The sequence below is a fragment of the Tinamus guttatus genome, unplaced genomic scaffold, assembly GCF_059628265.1.
Source record: "Tinamus guttatus ecotype Peru unplaced genomic scaffold, ASM5962826v1 Tinamus_guttatus_pri_ptg000169l, whole genome shotgun sequence".
NCBI classification, from domain to species: domain Eukaryota; kingdom Metazoa; phylum Chordata; class Aves; order Tinamiformes; family Tinamidae; genus Tinamus; species Tinamus guttatus.
In genome coordinates, this window is record NW_028288703.1 from 362,449 (window position 1) to 386,680 (window position 24,232).

The window sequence follows — 24,232 nt, forward strand, 5'->3', positions numbered from 1 at the left end:
AATTGCTAAGTGCATAGCCCCAAATTAACTGCAGCACTTCTGTCTTAGAGCTGATACTGATGTCAAAGAGAAAGAAAGAAGCAGGGCTAAAGCAAAAAGAGCACAAGTCTACAGGAAACCAAGCTTCATTAGTTGCTGTTCATAGAACAGCTTATTTTTTAGCTTCATTTTCAACAGTTCTTATGAGTTGAAAATATAACGTGTTTCAATAGCTCATTAGCTTAATTTAGTTTCATTTGACGTTCTAGTCTATCAGTGATGTCAGTACAACTGACTGTAGAGACCCTTTTTGTTAATTGCAGATGTGCAGAAAATGACATTCCTTGTAAATTTTGAGTGCCTTTTTTTTTTTTTAAAAAAAAAAAAGTGCTTATGTTAGCCATGAACTTGATAGCAAGAAGTAGTTTCAGAACAGTGGTGTTTTTGAAAATTTCAAGGTGTCCCAACAGCTGGAATTATGGGGTGGTTGTGGTTACAAGCCAGGCTGTGTTTCCTGGGCTTTGCTTAGCAATTTTGTTTGGCCGCGTCTATTTAGATCTACAATTGGGAATTTTCCATACCCAGAAACCAAGGGTTCCACATCCACAGCTCATCCAACTTGGGATTTATAAAACTTTCCCAGTGCATAAAGGTTGAAAGATTTAAATCTTTCATATCTAAGACAATGTGGTCTTGAGCTTCAAAGCTAATAGTGAAGCTGAGTTCCCAGTGGCCTGATTTGTTGCTTCTCAGCATTTTTGAGGTCTGCTGAGACAGGTAATATTATATGATTTATTTCTGGTATTCTTTTTTGCCCTTTTTTATGATGTAGCAAAATAGGATAGAAACTTTGTTAGTTCACTAACCCAAAGTGTGACTTAAGGAAGAAATTACCAATCAGCATGCAGAGGGCAGCCTGGTGTGTCTGCTGTGCTCAGGTATCAGCAGAGTGAGGTAGAGAAAAGCAAAAACAAGTAACCTGTCTCTCTGTTGCAAAGAAGGAAATGAGGATGGATCATTCATGTAGGAATATCTGAGCAAACATGGAAAGGAAGGGAAATGGAAATGCACTTTGCTGGCATGACAGCATTTTTGCATGCTGGATAAAAAGCCTTGCTTTCAATAGAAGACATCAAGAAAACCATCGTGTCAGCAAAACCGTGAAGTTCTATGGACAAATTTAGATGAAGAGATCTGACTTTCTGCAATAGAGAAAAAGAATCAAAAACTGCTGACATTACAAGCTGTTCTGACTCAGGGTCTTGTGTGTTTAAATGTCCTTCTGTAAGGAGGTAATGCGTCTAATAAATGTGTAGACTGTGTGTGATTGTGTTCTGTTATTTGTTAGGCTGTCCAGAGCAGAACTTCAAAAAGGACAGGGTTTGTTAGCCCTTTTGGGTGAGAACTTCAGCCCAATATCTCATTTAGAAGCCTGGAATCATACTACTTATTTGTGTGGTTTGAGGTTATTTTTTAGAGATCTGTGAAGATAATTTGGTTCCCACTATGGAAAGGTATACAAACAGTCATCTTGTTGCAGCATGGAGCTTCAAGACCATATCAAAAAACAATTAGACAGGCAGTTTCTAATCTCTAGAATGAGTTAGTGTTGAGGTGGGAACATGTAGCATTGAAGAAGTTCAAACTTTATACACCAGGGAAGCTGTTCTTGGAAATAATGCAGCCTCCTGGTTTTGAAGAGTATGCAAGGAAACTATGTGAGGATTTCCATCTTCACTTGTGATAAACCATCTTACCATTAAAATAATTGTGAAAGGATGAATTCATTGGACTGTCTTTGGCAGACTCTTGATATGCCCATCTGCAATATACTACACCTGTGTTTATCTGGCAAAATTAGTTATCTAATTGTTTCATGTCAATAGTGATGGATACTGCCAGAAAGCGATGGCAAATCTGCAAGCTGGGCACCCTCTCTGAATTGCTCTACGAAATTCTTATCCTACTCCACTGACTTCAGGCAGCATCTGCAGGAGGGGAGACCAAAAAGAACTTTGCTAACTAAGTAGCTGTTTGGATAATGCTCTGCTGCTTAGATAACAGAGGTGATACTGATGATATGCTTAAAGGAAATATTTTCCTTTTATTAAATGCTAAGAGTCATTGTAAGGTAATTCATGTTGGAAAAGACTTCAGAAAGTCGTCTAGTCCAACCTCATACTTACTTCAGGTTCACCTTAAGTTCAGATCAGGATGCTCAAGACTTACTCAGGTGGATGCTCAGATGAGTATCTGTTTTGAGCAGGCTGACAGTAAATGTGAGTCAACTCTTGTTGATTGGCTTTTAAAGACCTCACTTCCTAGAGAGAGGGAGGCAGTTGTCCTTGCCCTGGGGAGGTTTGTCAAGTACAGCTTGGGTACCTCCTTAAATAACGCTATAATTCCACCAAGAGATATTATCCTATTCTTTTTAGATGAAACAAATTTATTTTGTCAAAACCAAGACTATCTTATCGCTTCAGGGCTTGAAATGTTGGTTTCTGCCTTGATTTTTGACAAATACTTCTGTAGAATTATTTTTCTTTCCCCACTTTACTTTACAAAGTGCACTGTTAGGTCACTTTTGATTTTTCTCTCAGTGCTTCTTCTGGAAATTAAAGTTTTCCTTTTACAACTAGAGGAGAAACTATCCAATTTTCAGATGTCACGTGGTTCCTAACCCAGTGACCTCAGAGTGTGTGATCCTCCACACCTCCATGGTCGCCCTTTCAGAATACATTTTTCCTGTTGTCTGAAATCCTTATGTGGAGGAGGAGAAAAAGTGGCTTCTAGTAAGAAGTCTCTTTTGATAAGGAATCAGTGGAATAAGGTGCTGATTTAGTTTGGAAACACTGTGAATGTAACTAAGAGTAAGATTAAACCTTAAGCAGGTTTTCTGTAATTTTTGCTGTTAAAAAGTCTTCATCTTGTTTTCCTACTTAACATTTAATGAAGACTAGCTATATATTTAATGCAGAAAAGTAGATCTTATTTATCTCCTTTTTCGCTTTGGCTTTTGTGTAGGTAATGATACTTTTAGCTTTGTGGGTGTTACCACTGATGGACTTAGATGTCTTTTAAAACAGAAAAGAAGAAGGAAAACTTAAATATCTGGAGTGTCTTTGGATTTGCAATACATATTTTCAAAAGGTCTCATTTTGAGTATGCATATCTTTTATTGTAGATTGGAGCAAAATTCGTTTTTGAATACATTTTGTGAGTGTGAGCTAAATTCACTCCAGTTTTATATACTTGGTATACATAATAGTAAATATTTAATATAAAATGTACTAATCTGAAATTGAAAATTATCGTGCCTGACTGACTATAGTGTAGCCGTACTGAATATGCTAAACTGAACTAAAATGTGGAGTCGATTTCTTGTGAAGAATGACCAGATATAGAATGAATATTCTGACACTTTAAAAGTAGTGAATTATTAGCAATGGAAATCTGGGTAAAATATCTATGTACTAGATATTAAGAAGGCAGGCTAAGAAATTGTATGATGAATGGATGAAATACAGGTTGGGAAAAATAACTGTGTATGGTAAATTGCAGATAAAGAGTTTGTGGTGTAGCTTTTTTTTAAAGCTGCAAAGTTAAACCTAATGAAATACTGATTGGAATTGTGCATAAACATTTCTGATAATGCTGAATTGCAGTATTTTCTGTGAAAGTGTGAGTTTTCTGTGGAGAATTCTAAAATAGTTTTTTTCACTTCTTTGGTATGTAAACTGTGGTTGATATAGGCTAAATATAGGCAGTAATTATGATCTCTTAAATCTTGATTCACTGAACTTTGCAAACATGCAGCTTAAGATATGTGAATAATGAAAATCTTGCTGCCCATCAAGCTAGTAATGGAAAGCTCCAGAATTGCACAGAGGTTCCCAGCAGCAGTGTTAGAAAGTCCTCAGGCATTCTCCAAAATGTAGGACGTGCATATCTTTAAACAGGAAACCTCAGTAATTCCACTAGATCAATAATTTGGAGCAAGAGAAGGTTACTGAAAACTAGAACACCGATGATCTAGGTAACCATCGTTGCAGCTATTAAGCCTCCTAAAAGTTTCTTGAAATATGTTTTTAAACTGTACAGATTGGATGGTGCTTACAAACTCATGAGGGGTAGTATGGTATGAAAAATAGCATACAAAGTAGGCTTCCAAGCAAGCTTCATTTTCTCTTAGTCTGGAAAAAAGGCAGGTTTTGGTAGTTATGCATCGGTAATGAGTAGGATTTAAGTTCTTCAGTTTAAACTTTTCCGCCAAACGTGTCTGGTCCGTATCACTTCTCGTGGAAGACCAAAAAAGTGAAGCAATACCCTACGGAATTGGTTTAAGAGGAGGATTAAAGCCTTACTTGAATAGAACATTTAAGGAAATGCTTTAATTTGTTTGTACTTAATATCATTACTTAATACTTAGCGAAAAGTAAATGGGGCAAAGGAAATCTATTTCCACACTTTCAGTGTGAAAAAAAAAAATTGAAGAAAAAAACAGTACTTTTTCAGTAACCATGAGCAGCTATTCTGAGGCAGAAAAAAAGGGGGGGCTCAGCACTAATGAAGACTTGATACTTTTGAGATAATTTGATAACACACAAAATAGAGAAGCCATATAGTAGCAAGGATAGATACATGTGAATTTCCTTTCATCCCAGCTTCCAAGGGAAGTGGCCACATTGAATGATGATGAATTGCATAATATTAGGAATCTAGATATATGCAGTATATGATGAAGTAAAGATTTTTTTTTTTATTCAGCAGAAATCCTTTAGATGGGAGAAACACACTTCATTTCTCCTATTTTTTCAGAAGATGATTTGGATATTGAATTCAAGTAGATAACAAAAGTATAATTTAGGAGTAGTTATTAGAATCCATAAAAAACTGTTTTTCTTCTTATAGCTTTTCTGTTTTTATATTGTGATTTTTGGCTCTGAAATAAAGTCTGAATGGAAAGCTCTGGGTAGTTTATCAGATTTCTCCACCTTATTCAGTTGAAAGACGTCGTGCAGTGTTGCTGAGATTTATATTGAGTTTGGATGGTGAAACCCTCTCTGTAATTGTGTCCTACTATTAGCCTTTTCTGCAGTATCTTAGTCAAATGGATTATTGAGGAAGTGCGTGAAAGGGAGATGGAGTTGGTGTTGTTAAGGATCTGAAGTCTTAGCTGTTGAGGTGTCTTACGAAGCAGAGAATGGAGTCTGGCCTGGGCAGAAGACAGCGATTGTGTAAAGGATGAAGGAGAAGGCTGGTGCTGGCCAGAACAGAGCAACGCAGCCTTGCTGAAAATACCATGTGCTTATCGGTGTCAAAATAAGCCTGGTTGGAGGCCTCTTCTCTGTTTCTTTGAGTAAGCAATTTGTACAGGGAAGAGGGAAAATAGTAGAAAACTGACTGCAGTCCACCAGATCTTTTCACCTAGCAATATGCTCCAATACCTGTTAATTTTATAGTGGTCCTTGATGGCTACTTGACCCACTCTACTTATAGTTCCCACTGTACTTACAGGAGCACGCAGTCCACACAAGAGCAGTGGTTTCCATAACTGTGATGAGTGATGTGTGATCAGTGTATTTTCACTAGACTTGTCAATACGGGCTTTGGGATATGGAAGGCTGAAGTTTCCAGGATGACCCAGTTCCCTTCCTTTTCTGCACGTGGCCGAAGAAGAGTCTGTAACTTCCCTTGTACGGGAGAAGAGCCATCTGCGGTTGTTGGTGTCATTGAACTGCAGGAACTTCATCCATCGGGAACCTCGGGAACTCATCCCACCAAGTTCATCCCATGCATTCTTACTGCAGATAGAGATCTTTTGTTCGAGAATCCAAGTGATTCTGATCTTCTCAAACCCGTGACCTGAGTCAGTGACCAGTGAATCAATGGGATTCATTTTTTTCTAAGAAAGACTTGAGTAGAAATATATTGTGGACTCTCAGTTTTAGAGAAAAATCTGTGGTCTGTTTGGTCTCAAGTCATATATGCGAGGGAAATGTAACATTGAAGCATGTGTTTCTCATCCATTCAAAATGCTTAATGTACAAGGTCGGGCATGTCTCAAAGTGGATGTTACCACATCAACTATTTTAATACCGAAGTTTTGAAACATTATTATTAATAAACTTGTGTTCTGAAAAGCTTGAGATGTGTCTGCAAAAAGAATGAGCGGGTATTTATATGCCTGTGCTGACACTGAAATTCTTGAAAGGCAACAAAAGTGCGTTTGTATCCCAGGTGGAATAGCAGCAACAAGCGAAGATCCATCCGTTCTTTCTTGCCTATGCAAATAAAAATCTTTTCTTGCCTACAATATGTTAGGTGTTGTGTGAAGTCGTATGCATGTATTTTACTGCAGTTTATACAGGATTTACAAAATTTGAAAACATTAATAAACTGTAATATCTTCAGGTAGCATTTTTGGGGTAGGTTTCTGTATACTTTTGAAAACCGATACCCCTGACAGAGTCTTGTCTGTTCCCCTTCCTGCACACATAGAGATCTTCCTATTTCCAGTGGCTTTCCTTTAGCAATTCTGATGCTGCAGTGCACTCAGAATATAAATTCTGCCAAAATCAAAATTTTGGACCTTTTTGGTATATCTGTAAAATACCTACTTTAGATCCAGATTTATATTGTAGAAGCAAGATGCAATTGAAAAGCAGTAAAATAGTCTTGTGAACTTTGTTGTTGATCTGATGCTTAAATCAACAAATATTTCCAGAGAGGTTTCATGTAAACTGTAAGTGAAAAATGCATCAGCTATTGTTTCAAAGTTGAGTCGTAAAAACAAAGTGGAAAACCCCAAAATATGTGGACAGTAAATCTGACAGTCAAGGAATTTGTTGAACATGTTTTCAGCAAATAGATATGTTAACTCTCTACTGCATAACTAAAGTACCTTGGGCAGCCGTGTTGTTTTATATTAACCTCTGTGCTTGTTTACATAGGTACGTGCTCACCAGTTAGTTTTACCACCTTGTGATGTAGTGATCAAAGCCGTAGCTGACTACGTCCGTAATATTCAGGACACCACTGATTTGGATGCCATAGCAAAAGATGTTTTCCAACATTCACAGGTAAAATAAAAATAATAAATAGGTTTTTTTTTTTGGTTTGTTTGTTTTTTCTGGAGAAAGTGTTCTTGGATTCAATGAACCCGAATGAATTGGATTCAGTGAAAATAATCGTTTGTAACTGTTGGTAAATGTCTTGTGCCCTAATTTAATTTCCTACGGTTTTGGAAGGTAAAGATGTTATTTTTTGCTCTCAGTGCTCTAAAGTTACATTCATAACCAAAAGGATTTTGTTGTTTGTGTACTGTTGTTGTGAATCTATGGTATGTGAAGATAATATTTTCAAACTTTTATCCTTGCAGGATTTGCCAAAGTATTGTGATATTTGTGAAGGAACGAAGTCATAGTACTCTTGGGCCCTTGGGCTTTAGTATTGTATGTGATCCAGTGCGAGCTTGCTGTGTTAGTGTAGTGTGCTGACCTATAGATGATATGCCTGGATTTGCTCATGGAAGATCATTTTTTGTTTTTTATTTTAGTCTAGAACAGATGACAAAGTTACGCGATTTAAGAGAGCAGTTGCTTATTACTCAGCAACTAATAAGCCTATGCCATTTCATCCACCACATTACCTAGGTAAGTATTAAATAAATGTTTGTTTTAACTAAAAGCTGTTACCAACAGAATCTTTTAAAAATGCTTATATTTACTGACAATTTTCATTAACTTTTGAAGATTATGTTTTGAAAGACAGATTTTCCTTAGGTTTCAGGCAGAGGTTGTGTTTATTCCCCAAAATGAGAATAACAATCTGACCTGATTTTGTTCTTAGCTAGTGCTGACTCCGTTCCAGCATTAGGGCCGTTGAGAGGGTAATGCAGTAAAGAGACAAAATCTAGTCACTGGTTCCAGTTGTGAAGACAATTACTATTTCTTTTCCATAGAATATGTTTCCAGTTTGTCACTGGACTTTTCTGACATACCTTAGAAATCACTTTATAGTGATTGATTCTTTGATGCTGTAGTATAGCTGCTTAAATTGCAATCAAATGCTGTATTGGCAATACAGATTTTCATGGTTAACTCCCCATATAACCACCTGACTGCTGATCACCTACAGCATACCTGATTTTTAAACATATTTTAATATACTTTTACCTGCACATTTCAGTCATATGTGTTTCAGTGACCATACTGGTATACTAATGTCCATGTCTTCCTCCTCTATTTACATCTTTACATTCAAAGAGCTATATGAAAGAGCATTAGGGCTCCACTAAGTCATGATAGAAACTATCAGCATTAAATGTTCTCTGTTGTTTTTGCCAACTTCTTGATTAGGGCCAATCTTGGACTTTATTCCCATTAAGCTTCCAGTGATCCCTGTAGAAATAGGCATTAGTGAGAGATTCAAACAGTTGAGTGAAGGTGAAACAAATAAAATAGGCTTCACATGTTACAGAGGAAATGTACTTTTTAAGAGGTAAAAGGCATAATAGAAAACAGTAATGCTAATAGAACAAGAATTACAAACTACAGAAATGAAAAGGATAAAAAGGACAAAGGTAAAAGTTGTGTCAAATAAATAATGAACATTTTCATGAGTGCATTTTTTCTTCCTGTGTATTATTTCCCCTCCTCCCCTGCTCGCAATAAAACAGCCAGACCAAATCAGTTTGGAATGCCTGGTATAGTGCCACCATATGTTCCTTCTCAGATGCTTAACATTCCACAGACCTCACTACAAGCAAAACCTGTGGTAAGTGCAGCCTTCCGCTCTCTCGGGCTAAGTGTAAGAAATGCATTATGCCAGCTGAATTAAAATCAAGGTGGGAGTGTATGACTTGCCTTTTAGCCCAGGTGTTTGCTGTAAATTTTAACTTTGCAACTATAACGATGCTGCAGACCTAGCTAGGAGAAGCATTTTTGTGAACATTCAAGAAGGCTGAGGTTTAATTGCTTACCTTTGAAAAATGCCACTTAGTTGCACAACACATGTTGTTTTAAAAGAAAAATCTTTTTTTTTGTTGTTTTTTTGAACCTTTGCTTAAGAAAAAATACTTTATTCTAGGCCCAGCAGATGTCCAATCAGGGTGGTGCCCAAGGTCAGGGTCCATACCCATATAGTCTCTCTGAGCCAGCCATCACCTTGGAAACAGGTGGAAAAAGTCTTTCTGAGCAGAACAACTACAGTAACATTCCTCATGAAGGAAAACATACACCATTGTATGAACGATCTTCTCCCATCAACCCAGCTCAGAGTGGGAGCCCTAATCATGTGGATTCAACCTATTTTCCTGCCTCTTCTACATCTTCCTCCTCCGACAATGATGAAGGCAGTGGAGGTGCAGTGAAGTAAGTTTTTCCATGAGAATATTCTCCTACTTGGCTTCTATTAAAATAAATTTATTTTCAGATTTTTTTGTCGGAATCCTAGAAGTAAAGAAATTTACGTGTTGGTGATATGAGAGACTTTCAGGTTACTCTGCAAACACATCTGTACACTCTGGTCATCTTGTTCTTTAAAAAACAGCAAAACTAAACAAGTCTTTTTTTTTTCTCCACTCCAATTCTACTCTAACAGCTTATTAAAACAAGGAAAGATTCAGTGAGCTTTTGGTTAAATGTCATAAAACCTTATATTCATATAAAATAGTCTTACTTCACATTATAATTCATTAAAATTTCAGTGGCCAAAAATATGAAATATCTGTGACCTTGTGATTTTTACACTTCTAGGATTTTAGGATAATGTGATTTTGCAGTGAGACCTGAATGTCAAGTTCAAAATTTAAGGCAGTGACTGAAAAGCTTTCATTGACAGCCTGTGTAGAAGTCAGCAGCAGTGAAAATGCTCTTTCCTATTGATGTGCCTTGTAGTGCTAAAATATTTCTGATTGCTGCTAGATCAGATGTCTATCTGTGTCCATAAAGTTGTGCAGACTTTCATTTGATTACTACTAACTGACCTACGAAGAGGAAATCTGAACAGACACTGTTTGTATTTGCTTTTGTCTTGTTAGTTATGGTAGCTCAGTATGTGAGGAACAAAGCCTGTGGCTTTAGTAAGTCTACAAACATTTTCCTGGATGCTTGAGCCTTTGTATCTTAATATGTGTTTCTCTGTGTTTTTAAATTCTGAGTGTATCTGCAGTTACGTAAGATGGCTTAGACTTTGCTTTTGTGGTGTAGTCTTTTTACATTAAATGTATTAATGTGTCTTGCTTATTAAACCAAATAAGTGTGTATGGTTTCCATGAAGTACAGAACTGGATATTTAGCTGTTTTAGAAAAAGCAATATGAAGTATTCAGTAAATATTCAGTAAAATTCAGATTTTTTATAGTATTGTCTTTGTATTTTATGCTGTAAATTTAGAATGAATTTAGCAACTAAAGTGCAGACAGTATTATTTATATCACTGTTGGTTGAATTAGTCTTCTGACTGAGGAAATTTACTTGGCATAGTGTAGAATATTTAAAGTTCTTCCCCTGTTTTGAACATTATTTATTAATTTTAAAAGTTTCTGTATAGCTTTTAAATATAATCTGAATACTAACATAGTGTAAATGAAAAAATGTAGCTGAAGTGTCTTCTGGACTTCAAATCATCATTTCTAAAACATAGGATCTCTGAAAATTAAAGTTGTCTCTCGTTGATAAACCTTTTGTCACTGTTAATGGAACTATTGCATTGTATCTTAACCATTGCATTAATGCTTTTTTTTTCTTTATGTTGTCATTCAGCCATGTCAGTGGGAACAAAATAGGCTGGGAAAAAACAGGAACCCAGTCAGAAAGTCAAACACGTGGAGATCTGGGTGACCAAACAAAGGTAATTTCTTCCCTAAGTTCCAAACAGCACAATTCACTATTTTGTAATAATTGTTCAGTAACAACAATATCGTAATACGTTGTTCAATGGCAAACTTTTGAGTAGAAGTTTCAGAATTAATCTGTAGAATTTGGAGTAATTTTTTGCAAATTCTTTTGTGAATTACAAAGCAATGGCTTTAAAATACAGTAAGAAGTCAGAAGAAATATTTTATATATATAAAATATAAAATATATATATGAAAAGGAAAATTGACTGTGTTAGAGAATGCTAGATGCAAAATAACAGAAACAAACCCATAAATTTGTTTAGTTTTTACAATGATCTCATCCTTGAGTATTGCTACCCTTTTTAAAGTGCTGTACTACTCTACTTACTACTGATTTTAGTAAGGAGTGCAGTAGACTCAATTGAACAAGCACAGAGTCCAGCCCCTGTAACCTACAATGGAGTGAGAGCACCTCTAACACACATTTTAAAATTAGCCACAGAGACTGTTCTGGGTGGATAGCTGCTTTCAGCTGTGTGTATTAAAGCTCAGCAAAGGAGTAAATGTCCGTTACAGCTGCCTGGTGTGAGTTGCACATAATGCATCTTAAGATAGCTCTGTGGTACCAATTAGCATGTACTGGGACTTTACTAAGGGTGGGATGACGGAACCCTTGCTAAAGACTTAACATTATCCTATTAAATTTCTTCTGGTAAAAAACAATTTAAAAATCGTTTTCAAATTAAGAGCTGGAGGGTTCCTGTTCGGTGGTTCTGCAGTGTTTCAGCAAGAATGCTCAGAGCGTTTACACTTTGTATCTCTGTATCTTTGTGGTAACTGTACACAAACTACTCAATCTGTCATGAAATTAAAGAGCCATTCTGTTGTGAGTTACTTGTGCTGTAGGAAGAGAGAAGAATGTTTTCCCTGTACCTTTGGCACAGAAATTCCAGTAAACTTTGGCGCTTGGCTTTGTGCTTAAAATATCAAGCCGATGATTTCATCCATCAGCGCTATTATTTTTGCAGGCAACGCCCCGTACGATAACTGTATCTGCCTGTGGCTTAGTCACAACGTGCAAAACGCTGCTGCGACCCGCTATGTTGCTCCTTGTCTCTGCGAGGGGACACTTAGGAACCCTGGTGCATCCCCCACGATGGCCTTGTGAGGAAGGGGGTGGCGATGGGGGAACAGCCGGAGCCGGTGGCCGTGCACCCTGCGGGATGGCTGGGGCCGGCTCAGCCCGGGGGCTGCCCGTCTCTCTGTTCAGACACACCTAGAGCTGTATAAGCAGTGTCTGAACTTTGAAATGGTTTTTATGCATGCAGCTCAACCGAAATGCATCCGATTTAACGTGTAAATGTTTTGAGTTTTATTCGCTTTTTTTTTTTAATAGCAAACTGCTGCTCCAGCTTTTAGTGGCAGGAGAAGATAGCAGTATCTGTTAAGCGTGGCAGGAGGAATTGTGAGTGCAGTTTTGTAGATGAATTTCCTGTGGAGCTCTAAACAAAATTATTAAAAAAGAAATGTTTATACTTCTGTTTTTCTTAATTTTCTTTATATCAATTACTACAAATTTCCTGAAGATTTCCATTTTGGAAGGAGATATGTGAATTTCACAATCATTTTATGTGGTCAGAATCTAACTTCACCTCCAGGTCGCACCAGTGTTCATATTCATTTCTCTTTGATTTAGATGTCAAAAAACTTTGACTGTGGTTGCCTCACAGTGTGATCACTGTGTGATATGACTAAGGCACACTCACCTCATTTGGGCAGATGCATAATGCTAAAAAAATTACTTGTAACTATGGCAATTCCTCAGCTTTAACAGGCTCAAAAGAAGCTGGGTAGTGCAAACAGGGATATTATATTGCTGCAGTTGGATATTCTGCTCTCTTCAGTCCAAGGCAATTGTGTAAATTTGTTTGTGATCAAATGTCACTGTTTTAGGCTTGGTGGAGTCGCAAATCTTCAGTCGGTTGAGGAAATATATGTGTTAACACAGCAACAAAATTCCTGGATTGCCAGCTATAAAATACAATCCTTTGGTGGGCCTCTTGGCCTCTTCAATCCTGTATTTAAAATGTAGTGTTGCCCCCTTGGTACTTTGGTATTTTGTTAGAGCTCTCTTTTTTTATTATTATTTTTATTTTTTGAAGGCTTTTTGAAAATTGTTCATTTTTGCTTTTATGTGCGTTTTTTGTTTTGTGTCTTTTTCATAAGAGTATGATATGAACCTAGCTTAGTTGGCTTGGGTCTGTGTTTTTCCTCATGCTTTCTGCGAGATTTAATGTCTCTGACCATTTTCAGTTTCAGCTTTGCTGTTTATGTCTCATGGAGCATGAGAAGTTTTGTGTAAATCTGAAAATACTAATTCATAATGTAGTAGGAGGAGCACAAAATAAATGTTATTCTCAATAGTTATTTAAAGATTGCTATGATAATATACCCCTGCACACGCAGGGTCACCTAGAGCACGTGGCACAGGACTGCGTCCAAGCGGGTTTTGAAGATCTCCAGAGAAGGAGACTCCACAACCTCTCTGGGCAGCCTGTTCCAGTGCTCTGTCACCCTCACAGGAAAGAATTTTTTCCTTAAGTTCCTGTGGAACTTCTGGTGCTTCAGTTTCCGGCCATTACCTCTAGTTCTGTCGGTGGCCACCACTGAAAAGAGACCAGCACCATCTTCCTCACTCCCTCCCTTGAGGTACTTATATACACTGATTAGATCCCCTCTCAGCCTTCTCTTCTCCAGGCTGAACAGGCCCAGCTTCCTCAGCCTCTTCCTCATAGGGGCAGATGTTCCAGGCCCTGATCATCCTCGTGGCCCTGTGCTGGACTCTCTCCAGCAGCTCCACATCCCTCTTGTACTGTGGAGGCCAAATGAATTTATGACACCAATGCTCATAAAAGCCTTATTTACTCTTAGGCTTACAGTACATGTTTATGCATCATATTTTGGCTGGAAGTCTATGAATTAAATTCTAGAAATGAAACTAAATTCCATGTTAATATCTAGCAATCAGAAAATATGGCAATTTTCCATTTTTAAGTTATTCACAAAGTAGATTGATTAAGTTTAAAAACTGTGAAACCTATAGGACTTTCAAATTCAGCTATTGTTTTTTGTTTGTTTGTTTTGTTTTTGTATCTTAAATTCACTATATAGACTTTCCTGTTCTGGAATACATTTCCTTTCCTTATGTTTAGGAATATAAGCAGAGAATAGAGGTATTAATAGCAATCTAGATAAATTAAAGACTATGTGAATTTGTGATCTATTTTATGCTTAACCCAACTAGTTGGTGTATCTTGGTCATGCTCAGCATGTTATTAAGAGATCATCATTCCACCTGCTGCACTGTGCAAATACAGTTAAAGAAAACAATAGTTCTTGCTCTTCATCAGTAAAAGCTTTATCATACCAGATTGTCCATTTTTTTCTTCACTAATCGCCTTTTGCTAGCAAACAAAAGATAAAGGTCTTCAGAAAGTAATTAGTTTTCAAAAATCTTTTAGAAGACTTTGGATAATGTATTTTACATATTGACACAACATGAAGCAACTATTACTTTCAGTGAGTGAAGAAGGAAATCTCTTATTTCTGTTGGCTAAACTTCTGGTGTGTTTCCAAACACATGAAAAAGCACTTTATTTTGTGTATTCTGTTACAGGCAGAAGGTTCCTCTAGCGCTTCTTCAGGAAGTCAGGCAGCTGATGTCAAAGGGAATCAAGCCAGTAATCCACAAATCCCATGCCTGTTGTCAATGCCCACCAGAAATCACATGGATATTACTACCCCTCCATTACCTCCTGTAGCACCTGAAGTATTACGAGTTGCAGAACACAGGCACAAGAAGGGGTTAATGTATCCCTACATCTTTCATGTCCTAACCAAGGTACGAAATTTAAAATTATGCACTACAAAACAGTGATTCTGTAAAGACAATTGCACTTCAATCTCTGGCTAACCCTATCGTGATTTTACATCCTTTTTGTTGCTTTGAATTATGGTGATTTTTCAGTGTTGATGATGATTTTAACTTCTCTATATTGCCTAATCACTGTTTCGGTCTGATGCATTGTTCCAATAAATTAGAGGGGACTGTTAGAGGTACTTACAGAATTACTCATTTTTTCCTGAATATTTAATATTTTTATGTACCTATGTGTGTGTGTATATGTATATACGTACACATGTATATACATATATAGGTAGATGTGTATATATTTATATACATACGCACAAACATATGTATATATATATAGAGAGAATATATTTCCATCTAATAACTTTTGCGTATGCGTTTTGGTGTCTCTGCCAGGTCTTCTCTATATTCAGTGTTCAAGAACACTTGATTTCCCTCACAATTTGATACCTCCCATCCCATCAAAAGACAGAAGTTTATTTCATCATCTGTTCTAAGTGAAAACAGAACTTGATATTTTTAATCCTGTTCTGCAGAATATTTTAATCCTGTTCAAAACACTTAGTCTTAGTTCACATACATTGATTCCCCCAGTGTACATATTTGTACAGCACCTAGCAAAATGGCATTGTGCACACTTTCTGTTAACTTGTATTCATCTAAAAATCCTTTCATTACAAAAAGGAGAGCAGTAAAGTCCATGAAGGAGGTTTGACGTGTATTCAAATAAACGTTGCTGCATCAAGGTTTGGCTTTGAATTCCCTGTTCTCCATATGTTTATTTTGCACTGTATCTTGTACTGTTGTTCCTTTCTTGCACCTTCAATATTTGTGGAAGAGAAGAGTGGAAGAATCAAGAGGTCCAAGGAATGTGTTTCCCTCCCTCACAATAAAGGATGGTAGCTCCTACTGTTTTTGCCAGTTCTGCTCAAAATGTTATATTTTTATACTGAGTCCACCAATACTGTTTCAAATCATTACGCTTAAAAGCTAGAGCAGCCTTTTTTAGAAAGGATGAGTGTTTTTTTTTTAAATATCTGAAATCTGCATCAGCTTTTAGCATTTGTTCTTCAAGTGTACTCTGAATGTCTGTTAATTCTATAAGCACATTACTCTGTTTTCATATGTACTCTTTCACTTTGGAAAGTATCAAGATTTGAAGGTAATCCTCAACTGCAGATAATTCTGCTGAAAAGAGGCATGTGGTGGAGAGGAGAAGTTGGAGAGTGGCAGGGATGATCAGAGACTGGAGTCTTCTTGGAGGAAAGCAAGTAGATCGTAGGGTAATCCTCCTCTAGCGTTACCTCCACATGTCTGACATCCGCATTATTGCTGAATCATGTTTTTTCTGAACTGGATGAGATTAATTTTAGTGTGGATATCTAAACATTTTCTGTTCACTGTAACACATGATGTGTTTCTGCTTTCTTTCATACAAAGGGTGAAATAAAAATTGCAGTTTCTATAGAAGATGAAGCCAACAAAGACCTGCCTCCTGCTGCTCTGCTTTATAGGCCAGTTCGTCAGTATGTTTACGGAGTCCTGTTTAGTTTGGCAGAAAGCAGAAAGAAAACTGAAAGACTTGCTTTTAGAAAGAACAGACTTCCACCAGAATGTATGTACCGTAGAATCCATTCTTCTTTCTCTTCCCTTTGCTGCGTTTGTATATCAATTTGTACCATGATTTGAATGAGAGTAGTTATTAAGGCTTCATGAGTGTAGCTAAAGCTGGCATAATTTATAGGTTCTGTCATCCTATGGATTGTAGAAAAAGATGTTTTAGTTCAAAATTTTATTTTCTATAGTAGTTAGCATCTAGAAATGGTACCGTTTATAAGCAAGTTCTGAAGTTTGCTTTTTAAAATGTATATTCAAGCTACCGTCAGGCTTGCACAAAGTAGCAACTTTTTTGTCATAATTTTCAAAGTATATTGCAGAACTTGATTATAGGAAACATCTATTCCATGTTCATACATACAGCTGTGTATACAGTTTTTTCAAAAATGTTGAATGTCCTTAACTTTCTCTGTGCTATACCTGATGTGTAGTTAAAATGTAGTTAAAATGTAAAGTGTTTTCTTTTCTCTTTTTTTTAATATGCATAAAAGGAAGTGGTTGAACTTTACACTAGCATCTTAAAGGTTAAAGTAAAGCTAAAGTAATAAGCGGTTGGCAGCAACAGGAAAGTATTTATATACAGGAGTCTGCTGTCAGTAGACTGTATTCAAGAGGCAGATGCTTAGAATGTTCACTCAAACCCTCATGTAAGTGTAAAAATATGAATCATCAGTTCTAAACTTTATTTTCATTCTCTTTTCCTCTCCCTTTTCATTTTTAATTTTGAAGTTGTTTTTGCATCTTTGTATGGAAGATATAATTGTTAAACAGTTTTGAAAAAACTGTTTATATTTGTATTTTCTTGTGTAATTTGCCATGCTTGAAATGTGGCTCTAGAGCACAAAAATAACCCTTTTAACTGACATGTGTCTAATAGTATTTCAGGATAGAAGATTCGGGTTTGAAGCAGTAATGTTACTTGTCATACTAGTTTATGCTCATTAGATTCTTGCCCTTAAGAGTATACTATAAGGATTTTAGGGATGAAATAGCTACGTGCTGAAGGTCTGCTTCAGTCTTCAGAATATTTTCATCTTGTAAACCTAGAGTGTTCCCTGTAGACTACCGGAGATACCTGTGTAATCTCTGTTTTCTCTTTGTTTATACTGCTTTTTGGTGGTTTTATCTCTGCAGAGGCTAAGAACACTGCTGCTGCCTTGGTTTATTGTTACAGAAGCTTGGGCAAATCTTGCTGCAGGACACATTCAGCTACCTGACCTACTTCTATCTTAGGACTGACCATGCTCTTAAAAAGTGCAACATCTGCCCAAATGTTAGTTGCTTCACTGCAAGGCTAAAAAAGGCAGTAAAGATAAACTGAGCTAAGATGCAAGCCTGTAGTTTGAAGGAGCTGTGATGCAGGAGTGCTTTGCTTTTGATCGCCTCTCCTACAAGGCTCTGAGCTTTGGCCAGAGACTGTAGCAGGCAGTAAGGGAGAAACAGCCTTTACTTAAACAGCCTGAGCAAATCCATCATCTTTGTACAGACCATAACACTAGCAGCGTAGTGATTTTCTGGTGAATAATTTCCAAGTACATTGTATGTCAGGATTTTGAGAAGCTATGAAATGTGCATATTAAACTTTACATGTCAATAGTATTGCTAAATATCAAAACAGTAAAAGTGATTTTTTCATAAAACAAATTTCTTACCACCTTTTAAATTGTTGTTGTTTAACCTGTTGTTGTTAACCTGTTGTTATTTAATGTAGTTGGAAAGACAAAAAAAAAAATCAGTTGGAAGAGGCAATCAGTGAGTTTTTGCCTGCTTAGTTATGGTTGTGCTATATGTGTCCTCATGTGTGCTACCTGGGGATATAAAAAGCTGAATAGCAAAGTTTTTAACGTGCCTTTACTGCCAGCTGAGAAGCAGAGGGTATGCTTCCCTTGCTTGTGAGAAGATGGAGTTAAAATGTCTGACTTGCTATTCTTTCCAAGCCATGAAATGGGTTATTTCCCAAGTTCTAATAAATACATAGGCATGTAAGAAACCATTAGCTCTTTGTACTTTTGGGGAAAGTGCACGCTCGTACAAGCTGTGGTAACTCTTGGTTGGATCCAAGTGTTTGTTATTTGAAGCTGAGCCGCCCTGTGTTGTGCCGTTCTCCATGAGCCGCCTATTCAGTGGACACTGCTCCTGCTGAGAGGGAAGCCGTCTCCGGGGCAGTCGCCCCTTGCACAGTCAGGCGTGCTTGGGTTGGTAGAGACCACCAGGTTGAAAGTGCAGCTCCATCAGTCTGCACGAGCTAGCTCATCTTTGGTGTCCTTATCAAGCAGGTCACATTAATACAGATTCATACAGACCTTTTCTGCTCGGTCTGACTTCAAAGCACGTGTTAACACATTGCACAGTTACTTAGGCTACTACTTTGAGTATTAAAATCTACCTATCAGCAGCAGGAGGGAGTTTAGTATTTAAAAAAAAAAAAAAAACGTAAATTAGCTTTGTTCTGTTTTGGCTCAACATACTCTCATAGAGAGTATATTTGTCATAGACATTTCTTATGTCTGAGTGGAAGTCCTGGAAGGAAAACATAAAGCATTCCTCCAAGGACATCTGTCCTCACAGGCTGAGGAAGGCAGTAGTTTTGGCACCAGTCCCAGTACAGAGTTGTCAAATGTGCAAGAAATGCCCTGGAGAAATAGCTAGATATGGACATGTCCTAGATTGGTCTGTTGCATTAAATTTTAGATTTGAGTGAACAGTGCTGTGGTTACCTGTCAATCGATACAGTTACACTTCCCCTTTCCCATCTTTCAGAAAGGACACTGTTTACCAGGCCACCACAGTGACCTTTATGTTAAACCCTTCTTGAAGACAACTGGTTACCTTTCCAGTAGTAACCATGGTTTTTCAGAATTTTGAAGTCAGGATTCATCTTTGATGTAGCCTCTACAGGCAGCATACTACTAAAGAAGATACTTGAGGTGTTCTTACTGTGTTCTTAATCTCACAGAGTCGTGGAAGTTGGCATCCTGAGATTGAAAGCTTTGAACTGATTTTGGATGTTGAAAGGCAGGGTTGCAGATAGAAAACATAGACATAAAACATAAAATATTTCCTTTTTGTAAACTTGAGGTTGTTGTGCATAGAAAAATTAACAAAACATTTGTGTTTTGTAGGGGTTTGTTTTCTTGCTGTTGTCTGCTGTGTAGGAGTCATAAAAGTTGAAGAAAATGTTTTCTGAGAGTATTTAAGCATATAATCTGAGAGTATTACCTGCTCGCCTCTGGAGGGGCATCCAGACTGAAAAGCTGAGAATAGCTAGGAATATTGCCTCTGGTATCAAAAGGAAAGAAGATAAAAAATCCAAAACACAAATAACTACTTTATGTTAACTATCTACAGTTTGATTCATTTATTTATTTATTTATTTTTTTTGCTGCTGAATAGTTGAAGCGGTTCCACATGGAACCCATTGTGTTTCCCAGCTGTTCACTGAGAGCAGTGAGAAGTTTTTGGTCCAAAAGTATCTCTCCCTTCTAAGACCTAAAGCAATTAAAATCATCTACTAGTTAGAAACCCACATAAAATGCATCCTTTCATTTATTCGTGCTTACTGCTGTCCAGAGGACTAAAGGAGAAGGGAACAGCAGGGTGACAAGCCCTGCACAAATAATGGAGTAGCTTTCCTGGCTGCTGAAGCCTGTTTTGAACAGTTCAGTGGCATATTAAAAAAAAAAAAATCAGGAGCAACCAAAATAGAACATGATTTTGTAGTGAGGTTACCAACTATATCAAAATATTTATTTTCATTGCTGTGTGTTATCTTTGTAAAGCTTTCCTTTGATTTACTAAATATAAGTGTGATGCTAGAGTGCTTTTACTCCAGAAGAGCACCTGAGAGGCCTCAGGGATGTTCTGGAGGTTTGGGGCGTGCGGGTCCTGGCCTCTGCCACACGCTGCCCCTAACGGCGGAGCATCTGTAGAGCTGACGTGTGACAGCAGAAGGAATGTGGGCAGCCTGTGGGGCTTCCCAGCCCGGGTGGAGGGATTGGCAGCAGGAGGAGGGCGCCTTTCCCCTGCTCCGTCCGGCTGTAACCTGCCGCTTCCTTAAAGAGCTCCTTGAGTCTTTCCATACTGCATAGCTGGGCCGAGTGAAGACCTGTGTCAAACCGGGGGTCATTCCCAGGCCAGAGGGTGCTGATGTTAAAATGTCAGTAGAACAGTAGTACTGCATTTTCAGATTTCGCTTTTTTTTGTTTTCAAAGATTACATGTAGGTCCTTTATGTTGTATATTCATTTGAAAATGTCAACATTCTTACTTGTTTGGATGTGCCTGCTTTGTAAGTGATCACGGTTCAAAGATGATTCGTATAGAGTGTTGTAATGCTCTTGCAGCACAAAGATTTCATACAGTGTTTTCAAAATATACTTTTTAACTGATTTTTTTTTTCCCCCCTCAACTGTGTCATTTTGTAGTTTCACCGGTGATAATTAAAGAATGGGCTGCTTACAAAGGCAAATCTCCGCAAACCCCTGAGCTGGTGGAAGCACTTGCATTCAGGGAATGGACCTGTCCTAATCTGAAGAAGCTGTGGCTGGGAAAAGCAGTCGAAGATAAGAACCGAAGGATGAGGGCATTTTTGGCCTGTATGAGATCAGATACACCAGCAATGCTCAATCCAACTAATGTGCCCACTCATCTTATGGTGCTCTGTTGTGTACTAAGGTCAGTGTTACCTTAAGGTAAAGTAGAGTTAAGGAAAGGTTTTGCTGTCCTGCCTAATCTGTCTGACATATTTAACTGCATTAAACTGTGAGTTTAAGAAGCATTAATTTATATTTGTTCATGGAGCGGTATTTTTCTTTTAGAATGTCAATTTGGGAGTCCTAGAAGCTTCAAGGCTTTTTTTCTGGAGCGAAAAGGGAGGAGAAAAAAAAAATTGGTGTTGCTAAGAGGCCATTACAGCATTTGAATTAGTTTGCATTTGTTACACTCAGGGCTGCAGCCTACTAGAAAACAACATTTGGTGTCTCAGTGGCTGTGGTGGTGAAGTTGTAAAGCAAAAGAGAATGTATTTCATAGACAGCTGCTTAGCAGCATGGAGAGTTTACGTGCATGATGTTCTGCCTGTCGTGTTGGATTCCTTGTGCTCATGTGGCTGATGTGATGATAACCTGCATGATAACCTGATGGTAACTGCAGTTGAAGTATAGTACTAACGAGGAAACCACAAGGGCCAAATTACCTGTTTAATTTTCAGATTGAAAACTGGGCTAAGAATTGAGAGCTTCTTACCTTTTGGAAAGGGCTGATAGTTTTGATATTATTGCTTATAAATCTGACAGAAGCGAAGGTTAATATATGGTGCAGAAAAAAATTAAAGCCATTTTAAGACTGATAAATTTTGTCTTTGGTTCTACTTTACTTTCTCCTGCCCTGTGAGCACTAAAGCTCTGTTTTCTTTTTCCTCATAGAACAGTAAGTATACAAAGACCAAGTGGTGTCTTAAACAAAGCAGAACTTCACATTCCTTTGTATAACAGGTTTCTTTCCTGTGACATGTAACTTATACAGATTAATGATAGTTAAGATGTAAAGTTTTACTCAGCACTTGCTTGGAATGACAAGCGTAAAATTCGCTGACTAGATCATTTTTGAATGATGCGAAAAACATGCTCCATTAGTCCTTCCATTAGTCTTTAGTTTTTAGACCATTAGTTTAGATTAGTTAGACCATTAGACCATTATTTTATTTTTGTATGTACCATAATCCATTTTGGGTTTACATTCTGTTTTGGTGAGCTGTCCTCCATTTCTTCACTGGAAGTGGACTGTTCTAGTGTGAATTATTTAACTGATTCACAGCCAGCAGCACTTCTATGTGATCTTAAAAAAAAAAAAAAAAAAAAAGGCTCTAACTCTGTTTAGAGGTTTGGCTTTTCAATTAAGCCTGTACTCTCCTGCATCCTGGTGACTTCTGATCATATAAAATACCACTTAATCTAGCAGTTAAAATAAGGATGTAAATAATTCTTGGCTTCCTCTGTAGGTATATGGTACAGTGGCCAGGGGTTCGTATACTTCGTCGCCAAGAACTTGATGCTTTTCTTGCCCAAGCGTTGTCTCCAAAGCTCTATGAGCCTGACCAGCTTCAGGAACTCAAGGTAACTCTTAACTCTGACTTCCATAACTGAAAGATCTATTCCTAACTGATGCACACTGTTAACTATACCAGGTCATATGCATACGCTGTCTCACTAAAAACCTTAGATATTTATATATGCTTTCAAAACATATATATATATATATATGTGTGTGTGTGTGTATTTTTAAGTGTGGCAAAGACCATTAATTAGTTCTGTTTCACTGTATATGTGTGTGTGTGTGTATTTTTAAGTGTGGCAAAGACCATTAATTAGTTCTGTTTCACTGATTTGATCGATAGGTAAAATTTTAAGATATTTTCCTTGCACACTTTTTCTTCTCCTTTCCTAAGTAACTGTCTCTTGGAAGTTTAAAAGAAATGTTTCCATTAAAATTCTTTATATACTGACTTTGGTATTTTTCCATGGTTCAGCATTTTAAAAAGAATTATAGTTTGTGTTTCAGGTAAGGAAATGAGACTTGCATAACCTTGAATGGAAAAATGCAGGAGAAGGGGAAACAGTTTATTAATGTTTAGAGAATTGTAGATTTAATTGTTCTGAGGATTTTGAAAATTTAAATAATTAAGTTTTGTATTTTTTTTTCTAATACAGTAGTATTATGTGAAGTTAATACAACTAGTTAGGTGATAGAATTTAGTGCAGTTTCCTACTGTTAAGCATAGAGTGCATCTCAACCTGTGCAACATCCTCTTACTCTGCAGTATTTTGCCAACCAGCCTTCACATGTTCACAGGGGAATTTCCTCTTCTAATCTTTGGATTAAAATACACAGAAAATTTGAGTTTAATTTTGCATTGTTTACCCTTAGATATTTTTTTTTTCTGAAATCTACCATGAAGTTCTGTACTCTGAATCAAGAATGGTATAATTTAGTCTTTCATTTGAAGCAGTTTTTTTGAATGGAAATAATTTTACATGTATTTTTACACATATTCCAAATTCTGCATAGCCAAAGATCAGTGGTTAACTGGAAACTGTGGGAGGCAGTTGATTTATGAGGAGTGAATAGCCGTAAGGTGTTGATGGTATCTCCTGTCTGCACCAATGATCAACATATCAAGGGAACGGAAATGCTGGTCACCTCTTCATCCTCTACCCTCAGTCTTGAAGAAGGCATTTCGGATGGTCTTTCAGGTTCTTATATATAATGTGGATGGCTAAAATTAGGAAAGTCTTGTAACTAATTCTGCTCCAGCAGCGCATGGACATGTGCTGTCTTTAATCAAATTGGCAAGGAGAAAAAGGTCCCTTTTTTCAACTTGGTTCGTGTTCACACCTACACAGTACAGAAGGGGCACGGACAAAGCAGCAATCCCAGCAGTGCTTCTGCAGAAGCAGTGGCAATTAAGGTCGTGCAGGTATCAGCTACCAGCTTTTTCTAGGGAGTAGTTTGCTGCTAAAAGCTAGTCAACAAGAGCATTCTCAAAACCAGCAGCTGACTGGTTTCTCATCTGTGGATGGCAGACAGCATCACTCTCGCAGGTAGCACTCTGTCAAGGACTTCTTGGACTGAATTTATAAACTAAATGAACCTGCATGTGGAATCCCAGCTCTTAGGCACAGATTTCCTAATAAATTTAAGAGAAAGAAAATAACTGAATCCGTTTAAGAAGCTATTTGACTTCGTCACTTGGAAAGAGAATTTACATTTTACGAATCTTAATGGCAGAGTTTAACAGAAAAAATAAATCCTCCTCTTCTCTCCATACATCAAAGAATGAATACTAGAAGTTCAAAAAAAATCCAGC

The 24,232-nt window shown here is 37.3% G+C and overlaps 1 protein-coding gene across 2 annotated transcripts in view; it reads left to right on the top strand.

The window, feature by feature from the left end:
- The window catches only part of FAM120A (family with sequence similarity 120 member A), a 49,533-nt gene that overhangs the window by 11,781 nt on the left and 13,520 nt on the right, over positions 1-24,232 (top strand). For both annotated transcript variants that reach the window (XM_088522867.1, XM_088522868.1), the window contains exons 4-12: positions 6,933-7,061; positions 7,538-7,634; positions 8,660-8,757; positions 9,070-9,353; positions 10,745-10,832; positions 14,498-14,722; positions 16,193-16,367; positions 20,793-21,042; positions 22,367-22,481. In XM_088522867.1, the coding sequence (XP_088378993.1) occupies positions 6,933-7,061; positions 7,538-7,634; positions 8,660-8,757; positions 9,070-9,353; positions 10,745-10,832; positions 14,498-14,722; positions 16,193-16,367; positions 20,793-21,042; positions 22,367-22,481 (1,461 nt within the window). The remainder of the gene's footprint in view (positions 1-6,932; positions 7,062-7,537; positions 7,635-8,659; positions 8,758-9,069; positions 9,354-10,744; positions 10,833-14,497; positions 14,723-16,192; positions 16,368-20,792; positions 21,043-22,366; positions 22,482-24,232) is intronic.